Genomic DNA, 9367 nt, shown 5'->3' on the forward strand with positions numbered 1-9367 from the left:
GCATGACTTGCACACCCACCGCCCCTCAACCTAAAACGGGCACGTTTCAGGGTCACCCAGACCTCACCAAAGCTCACTGAATAGGTCTCTGGAAGCGGAGGTCATGTTTTGGCTGCAGGCCTCACCACCCCACAGAGCCGCTTCCATCCCTCCAATGGTTTCTGCTGCCCAAGGAGCCTCTCTCCCTCCCTCACCCCTGCCCCCGAACCCAGGGCGGGGGGGGGGGGGGACACGGGGCCTCGTCATCACCCGGAGAGGGCTTCCTGTCTGAGGGGCGCAGCCCTCACTGGTGCACACCTCAGCAGCAGGTTTTACAGACCTGCACGCTCACCGGCTGCCACACTCGGTGGAGAGGGGGCCGTGAGGCTGCAGCGGCCCGTCAGGGGAGCCCCTCCCTCTGGAGGAGGAAGCTTCCAGCAGAGGATGTCTGCCCCGCCCACCTGCTCCGTGGAGGCGAGCGGCCCCAGGCTTGAGTGTGTGCAAACACGTGCGCACAGGGCACATTCGCATTCGCATTCCTCTGCGAGCCAAACCCATTCCTTGTCTGGACACCCCAACCCTGGGGCTCCAGCAGTAACTGCAGCGACAAAGCCGGAGTGAAAGGAAACCCAGGGACCGGCCGGTGGGGCAGATTTCACAGCACAGACCCTAAGAGCGCGTCCAGCAGTCTCTGGAACACCCCCAACCAACAGGGCACAGCCGACCCTGGCTGTGGTCTGGGGCTGCGGTACTTGGCCCAGAGGGTGGCCTTCTGTGTCAGACGCAGCCGGGCGCAAGTCCCAGCCCACCTCGCCGGGCCATGCGCTCACCGCCTCCTCCAAGTGCCACGCAAGCCACCAGCCACCACAGACTCACGCCGGGGTCCACACACCCCGTCGCCAACCTCTCCATCTGCCTCTGGCGCACAACCAACCCCCCGAGGAAACTCTCCGTCCCCCTGCCTGCCCTTGAACCTACCAGTGGCTGCTAACGGACGCTCCGTCCTCTGTGCACCGCTGGAGAGGGAGTGGTGGCCTGAGCACCAGGGTGACGAGAGAAGGCGCCTGCCCCTGGGGGGCCAGCTCCTCGACCCAGCAGGACGGGAGGCTTCCAGGGACGTTCTGCCCGCACTGGAGCGGGCTTCCCAAAGGCACTCGGGACGTGCGCAGGCAGCGCTCTGTGACCAGGTGAGCGCTGTCACTCACAAGTTCAATCCCACGGACACCCGCTGAGGCTGCCTCTGCGCAGCCTGCTTTCAGGTTTGGGGACGGGTGGACGACCACACAGAGCCCCTCCCTGAGGAACGGCAGGAACAGGAGTGAGCGTGGGAATTCGGGGGCGGAAGATGGCACTTCGGGGGCAGCTAGTGCCGTGAGCCCTGCGGGACAGGGTGACCCGGTAGAGACAAGACTGCAGAGTTGGATGGAGCCAGGCCACAGGCCACGCGGGAAGAGGGGACAGCCATCAGTGGAGCTGAGACCATCACTTGTTGCTGAAATGACCTCACCAAAACACGGTAGGTTTTAAGTGTGAACGAGTAGAGTATCATGGTTGAAACGACACCAGCATTCTGACTTCCAATTTCACATAAACGAAAGCATTCACGTATAGCCTCGAAGCTCTGTTCCAAAATCCATCACCCCCACACCCTGCCAATCTCCCAGACCTCCCGTACCCACGACGGGCTCTCCCGGCCGTCACACACCGTCTCTGCCTAAGCAGAGGAAGCCCTTCGAAGCTGCGCACGGGTCCCTTTTCCTCTGCAGCGTCCTAAGGAAGCTACTCCAGGCTTTGCACACAGCAGAGTCCAATCAGACAGGTTCAGACTCCTCCTCAGGGTGAACAGCCTGACGAGTCAGCTGCGGTGCCAGGTGGGGTGGCAGGTGCGGTTCGGGGGGGTGGCAGGTGCGGTGTCAGCTGTAAACACCTGTGGCCTCCAGAATCCAGAGGCTCCACCTCACCTGGAAAAGGTGCTGATGCTGGGGAGCGTGGCACACGGGTGTGAGGAGTTAGCGAGGCAAGTGAACTCTGCCCTCAGTTATCGTCAGCAGATCACAGGCGCCTCAGGGACCAGTTCCTGGCCATGGAGCTCGCATCAGAGACTGTTCACGCAGCGCTTCCGCGTCGGGAGGGGCGGCAAACACGCCACCCCGAGCCCTTCCCCCCGCCTGGGAGGCCCCCAGGGTGCGTGTGACGCGGCGGCCAGCCGAGTGCGCGACCTAAGGGCCCCACGCACAGCGAGCGCACCATGGTGGCGAGCCTGCCTCCCCCGGCTGGGCAGGGGAGCCGCTCCAGCTGTGCGCCTGCCAGATCCTCGCCCGCAAGCTGAGGGAGGCACCCCTGGTGTCCTTGCACACCTTCCCACATTTTGAAAAGCAGCTGCAGGACAGCTGGATCTGTTCCAGAAGCTGAGATCAACACTCAACCCTGAGGTTACTGATGTTTACTCTAGCCACCCAATTCCACGCCGCCGGCTTCTGGGCTCACCACCCCGTTTCCTCCTGTCCAAAGTCCCTTTCAGGTGCTGCTTCACCTGGCCCTACACGCCCGCGTGACGCACCTCGGTCTGGTACATGTCACCCGATGCCACCACCGCCCTCTGCCGGCGCCCTGCCAAGGACCCTGACGTAAAACCAGCCTGGGGAGTGGGCAAGGCAGCCTCTGGACCGGACCAAACCCTGGCTCAAAGGCCAGCCCAAGGCTGATGAACTTTGGGTCTGGGTCAGACCCCAGCACCTTGACAAACAACTGCGTTATTAAGTTCTGGTATTAACAATGCTTCCTAACTGCCACGAGCACGGAAGTCAGGGCAAGAAGTGGCCAGTGGCCATCCTGACGCAAGGGTTTGGCTGCTTCAGGCTACTTCAGTTAAACAGATGGGCAGGCAGCGGTTCCTCAAGCTAAGGGTGGTCACTGGTGGTTCTCGGGCCGCCAGTGCTGCTCTGAGGCTCCCACCCTCCCCAGGCCCCCGCACACGGGTCCTCCAGCCTAGAAGGTGTGCTCGAAGCTCTGCACCGTGTCATATGTGTTCAGGTTACTGTGCCCAGCGGCCCAGCCATGGCGTGCTGTCACATGCCTCGTGTCCCTGCTGTGCCCGAAAGGGCTGCACTGGACAGTCCCCACATGCGCCCCATGTGCCCTTTGTGCCAGCTGCTGGGTCCCAGTCTTCCCTGAAAACACCGTGTGGCTCTGCCCCTTCTGTCCACTGGCAGGGCCGCACTCAGCCCTGGCCCAGCATCGCGTCTGGGAGGCAGGCACTCCGTGCCCTGGAGTCCGGGCCTGCTTGACTTGTTGCCATGGAGCTGTCTCTACGCAAGCAGTTAAAATTGGGGGTTCTGCCTGGGTACCCCTCGGTCACAGAAACCGAGAGAACTGATGCTCAGAGCGACACCATTGTGTTCAAAGCCCAGCAGAGCACAGATGAGGGAACGTCTGCAGACGAGCTCGGTGACCTTCCCTCTGTGAGGGCGCGTGAGCAGAACCTCAGCAACCCGCCAAGACGAGCAAAGGAACGCTGCCTCAGCTCTGCCCTGTGCAGTCTGCTGACCTTGACCGCCGCTCCCCGGTCTCTGCTCGAGATGAAGGCTGGCAGCCCCTTTGGACGGTGACAGAGAGGACCTCGGGGGGCTGTCTGGTGGCCTCGGGTCCTCCCACGCCTGCAGCACACCCCCCGCAGCTTCCCAGAGAATCTGAGTCTGGGAGTCACGACCACGTAGAGGAGAGGCCTCCTTCCCAACCCCCAAGCGCAGGGCAGCAGAGTCAAGAGCCCGCAGACCTTCAGCCGGCTCAGGGCTTGGCTCACCACAGCCCCCTGCGAGGGAGGCAGACCTGGGGCCCGAGGCCTGAGAGGTGGCGCCCAGGCCGCGCGCACAAGGCCCCTGCCCCAGCACGTCTCCCTGCAGCCCCTCGCCACCGCGCTCAGACCGACAGGGACAGGCTGCAAACCCTAGCTCCCTACCAGAACCGTGCAAGTGAGTCCCCCCGGAGGCACGTGCTGACGTTAGCGAAGGTACTCCGCCTACTGGGTGACTCCACACACAAACCACCGTGGTGGAGGTACCTCTGATGTCGGAAGCCGAGTGTCATCGAGGGAGAGTGTCACCGCCGCTTCACCGCCTCCACCGGCCAAATCCCACAAAGTACCCCACGGACCTGCACTATACGTGTCTGTCACCGAGGCCGGCACAGAGGTCTCAAGCACAGCCAGGGAGCTTTCAGAACTGCAGGGTGAAAAGGCACGTGTCACCGTGAACTGGGGCTGATGTCTTTTTTCTCTGCTTGTCTGCCTCCCTTACACAAAACGACAGCATCGTGTCTCATGAGCACGGAGGGAAGAGGCAGAATGGCACAGCCCGCAGGAGGTGGGACTGAAGGTGGAGACTCTGCGTCTGGTGCAGCGACCACGAGGGACCAGAGCCGTCACTACCCTTGGAGCGGCCCCGATGGCATGAGATGGGTGTGGTTAACGGGAAGAGGAAGACAGTGTTTCGGACGTGAGCTCAGGCCACTAAGAAGGGCTGGCAGGGAAAGCAAGCTCTGAGGCTCCGGGGACGGCCAGAGGCAGAGAGGGCCCTCCCTCCAGCCCCAGCACCAGGAGCAAGCCAGGGTCCTCCCCAGCAGGGCTGACACCACGGTCCGCCTGGCGGGGCGGGGGGGGGGGGTGCCTCCGTGCACAAATAGGGCCTGGCAGTGCCCAAGGCCTGCTTGTCTTAAATACTGACGGGGCAATCTGGCTTTTATTCTAAGTGTTTCTAAGACTTAAATATCTGACTTGTCCCCAACATGGCTGAGACCCTGATGAGGGAGGCTTCGCGTGCTGACACACAGGCCCCTGCTGAGGGCACCTAATGGGGTCCAGCGGTGGGCTGTGCTTGACAAGGCATTTAGACTAGAGGTGATGACGGGGGTGGGGTGTAGTCGGGGCCAGCCACCCGCCTGGGCACCAGGAGCACGAGGGGCTCCAGCTCAGAATTGCTTGCGTACGTCACCAAAAACAATGTTCAAGATGAAACATTTGAAAATACAAGTGTTCTTTAAAAACAAGCACACACGGGGCACCTGGGGGGCTCAGTGGGTTCAGCGTCTGCCTTCAGCTCAGATCATGATCCCGGGGTCCTGGGATCGAGCCCCGCATCGGGCTCCCTGCTCAGCAGGGAGTCTGCTTCTCCCTCTGCCTCTGCCCCTGCTAATGCTCTCTCTCTCTCTCTGTTGAATAAATAAATAAAATTAAAAAAAAAAAAAACAAAAAGCACATACGCTTTAAGAGAGGCACAGCTGGCTGAGGCTGTGAAGTAGATGCTGGCGAGTTATCTTGTGAAGTCTGTTAGGTGTGGTGAAGACAACATTCCCATTAGTGAGAGTCGTGCTGAAATGACCCAGGTCTGGATTTGCTTCAAACACTCCCCTGGGCCCCCACCCAAGCAAAATCAACAAGCAAAAAAGAGTGGGGCAGGAAGGGGTTCTGGAAACTGGCAAACTGTGGAGTGCAATTGAGGCTGGACATGGGTCTCCTCGCAGTGGCTCGTTTTATTCTCTTCTACCATTTGTTTGAAAGTATCATAAAAAATTAAAACAATAACTGGAAAGCTGAGTGTAGCAGGGCAGGGAGGGCAGATGCTAAAATTGTTGTTTCCACCAGATATGAACCAGGTCTGCATCAACAGAGGAGAGAGAGGACAGGGCCAGCCCTCAGGGCACAGAGCCCACACTGCACAACCCACACGTGGGGGTTCTGAAAGCCAATCGATCTCAAGTTTCAAATCTAATTCATCATTTCTGCTTGAACTACGTGTTCTAAAACACGAGCACAAATGAAGCATTCTTCGGAAAGTCAATATTTCTACGGACTTCCCTGAGTCACAGAGGCCACTGGAATCTGACGCAACATCAGGATTGTGTCTCTGAAGAAACACGAACACATCAGGTAGGAGGCCTATCCCACCTTGGAGAGGCAATCGATTCCCTGTGGCTGGGACGGTGGATGAGGGGCATGCCCCCTGATTTACACCGCCCTGCCCACCCCTCCCCGGTCCTGAAGACGTGGTGTCCCCTGAAGAATCCCCGCAACTGAAACCAGCACATAAAATCTGGCCCAAGGATGCCACCTGCATGGATTCTCGTATTCAACTGGCAAGTCCCTTTCTGAGACCCTGCACACCTGCTCTGCAGCATGTCTGTGAGTGTTCGCTCTGACCGGCAGAGTCCAAGGACCCAGTGCCCACCCTGGACTCCTCCCTGGCCTGTGAGTGAGCCGTCACTGTGCTGTGCTCCCCAGGAGTGGGAATGAAGTCAGGACATTGCAGAGTGAAAAGGCACATGGCCCCGTGCCCAGAGCCCACACCCTGCTACAGCCCAGAGGACAGAAGATGTGGTTGGTTCCACAGACATTATGTTTGGGGAGAGGAAGGCCGAGGGACAGGCCTGGGCACCAGATGACAGTGTGACACCCGGAGCCTCTGACGAGGTTTAGCCCAAAGCCCACCGCGCAGCGCCTGTCTTCAGAGCGTCTGACAGCCAGCGCCGCAGGGAGGGCCACTTTCTAGGGTCACCTCTGCGTGGTCCCTTTGTTTACAGGCCAGGGAAACATCTACTCTCACAGGAAACCAGGTCTCACCTTGCTCAGGGAGCCACGTGGCCTCCAGGTTGCCAAGGGAACGGGGAAGGACCCGGCTGGATGCCCTCCTTTGCTGATCAAGGAGGCTCAGACCAGGATGAAATAGGGCCAGTGGCTCCAGCAGCCACACGAACGTATCCACCTTTAAATGTCACGGACATTTCAGGGTGAAGCTTGTTCTCAGGGGCCCAGTGGAAGCAGGCTGCCTTTTGATGACAAGACCCCAAGATTCACAAGTAAGGAAGAGGCCAAAGCAGCAGCTAACGGTGGCCAGCCTCTGTTGGGCACTCCTCTGTGCAGACCCTGGGCACCTTACACGTACCCATGTCTCCTCCAAACCTCCCATGGCCTGCAAATGTGGCACAGATGGCAACTTGGGGACCCACCCTCCAGTTCCCGCAACCGGGCCAGCTGCCCAGCCTGAAAACCCGTAAACATCACCGGCCAGAATGCTGGGAGGAAACTCAGCAGCCGGGCACGCCCTGTATCAAGCACACGTGTGCACACGGGGGCTCTCGAGGACATGCCTTACGGGCGACAGAAGGGAATTAGAAAGAAGCCCGCACAGAATTTACTCTCAGATACAGGAGCATACTGATTGAAAATGCCATTTACACAGCATTTGCATGTGATGATTTTAAAGTTTCTCAGGAAGATGGGATGGAGCATCCGGCAGGGTCGTGGCTTCTGTTTGCATCCTGTCTTCGGCGTCTATCCCACAGCATCCTCCGGGAGGCCCTGGAAAGGGTGCACGAGCCTCTTCAGACCCTTGCAGGTCAAACAGGCCTTCTGTCCCAGGGAGCGGGTCTCAAGTGTGCAGTGTGTCAAGCAAGAGGGGAGCGCTCCTCCAGAGAGGTGGTCGCTGCAGGGCCTGGGCTGATGGCCGAGTTGCCAATGCAGAGGACTCCACTCGGTGGGCTTTTCTGCTGCCAGCTAGCCGGCCGGCCTGCCTTCCAGAAGGCTCCTCAGGACACAGGTACTTACCTGGACAGCCGGCCAACATCAGGCCAAGACTGCAAACACACGAAGACATCCGCTCCTGGGACCCTTACCTTGTGTACGCTTTTGGGGTTTTCCAACCACGCATAGTACATTTCTTCCACATAGTTGGAACTAGTCCCACTGAGGAAGGGCTCAGCAGCAACGGGGGCGGTAAAGCACCGAATCTGCCCCAACGTCCTAGCTGCTGCTGGTCTGTTTTGTGAAAATGTCTTCACAGTCTGGGAAGCCGTCAACGGCCTCAACTTAGCAGCACAAGTCCTTAAGTGAAACATTCTTGTCCTGATGTCTCTCACGACGGTCTGCACAAAAAAAGGAAGAAAAGTCAGAAAGGGCATTTTATCAGACAGGGAACAGTTGTGCAGACTGTGGCTGGCGGAGACACTCGTGGCCGTGAGCTCCACGTCAGGGCCCGGGTCCGGGCGCAGAGGACACGACCGAGCGCGTGCACACGTGTCCACCCAAACCCATCTTCTATGTACGGGGCCGTGCTCCACGTGACACGGAGGCGAAGACGCAGCTGCGGTCTCGCTGGAGGGATGTGAGGCCAACGATACACATGGGACGTTCTAAAGTTTATGCGCAAGACAATCACAGAAAAGGCAGCAAAGATTATTTCATGAGGATTAGATTAAGATTAACCATAAAATGAGAAAGACATTTCTAATCTATCCTGAAACTATTGAGCAGCTCCTGGACTCACAGTGTTCTGGAACATACACAGAAGCTGGAAAAATATTTTGGTCACCCTCAAATAATTTATCATCAGGCAGAAGAGAAAAAGAATAAAAAAGGAAAAAGACACTGCAGAGAAGACACTGAGTCCCTGACAGGCACCCAAAATGTCAACAGAACCCCTCCAAAGGCCCGTTCCTTCCAGGTGGGAGGAAAGAGCAGACAAGGGAAGCTTTGGGAAGGCTGCAGCTTTCAGGCCTCGAGGAAGCATTCAGCCGTGAAGGGGAGGAGGCATTCTAAGCCGAAGAATCAGGAGCGGGAGAGACAGAGAGGTGGGAAAGCGTGAAGGAACACAGAGGAAGAGCAAGAGCTGTCTGACACGAGACGGGGGAGGGGGGGTGAGCTGGACAGGACTGTGTGGAGGGTCCTGACGCCACCCCCAGAGCGTGGTCACACTTCATAAGCACCGGGGAGCCTGGGAAGGCCTGACAGGCAGGGGCTGCGCTCTAAACAGGTTCCAAAGGGGAAGTGCACACAGCGACCGTGACAGAAATGTTTACCTGCCCTGTGACACGTTAGGACTCCTCACGAACCCGGCAAACCCCTTAGAAGGCAGGCACCAGCTCTTCTGTTTACCGACTGCCTTTCTGAGTTTTAGTTTCTTTCTCGAAAGAAAGTCCCTAAGGTCATAGGGCCACTAACAGCAGGGCCAGGATGCAACGCCCGTCTTCCTGTTCTGCATGGCCCTTCAGCGGCTGAAGAGGAAGGGTGAGGCCAGGACGAGAAGGAAAGGACTGGGGGGGGCGGGGCGGGGCAGGTACTTCTTTGCTTCTGACCGGACCTTGCGCTTGATGGTCATAATTTTACTAAATTTAACACATACCTGTATCAAACACAGCCATGTTCTAAAACAAGCGGCTGCAGCCGCCAGACCGTGCAAGAGTTCAGACCGTTCCAGAGAATCTTGAACCAATTCCAACCATGCCTGAGAACCCAGCACGCCTGCGGGCAGGGCCCCTGTTGGCAGCGACAAGGACACGGTGCTGCTCCCCCTCCCCAAGAATCCTGGGTGCCCAGGGGCCCCGGGCGGGGAGGGGAGGG

The 9367-nt window shown here is 58.6% G+C and overlaps 1 protein-coding gene across 4 annotated transcripts in view; it reads right to left on the reverse strand.

The window, feature by feature from the left end:
* The window catches only part of OGDH (oxoglutarate dehydrogenase), a 55330-nt gene extending 47402 nt beyond the window's left edge, over positions 1 to 7928 (reverse strand). For 2 of the 4 annotated variants that reach the window (XM_081800852.1, XM_081800850.1), the window contains exon 1: positions 7645 to 7928. In XM_081800852.1, coding sequence (XP_081656978.1) covers positions 7645 to 7866 — 222 coding nt within the window. In that variant the 5' untranslated portion in view covers positions 7867 to 7928. The remainder of the gene's footprint in view (positions 1 to 7644) is intronic. The other 2 variants (XM_081800851.1, XM_081800849.1) reach the window with 1 other exon arrangement.
* Positions 7929 to 9367: the final 1439 nt, after the last annotated feature.

The sequence above is a fragment of the Leptonychotes weddellii genome, chromosome 12 (assembly GCF_054177405.1).
Source record: "Leptonychotes weddellii isolate Sample4059 chromosome 12, ASM5417740v2, whole genome shotgun sequence".
Taxonomy (NCBI): Eukaryota; Metazoa; Chordata; class Mammalia; order Carnivora; family Phocidae; genus Leptonychotes; species Leptonychotes weddellii.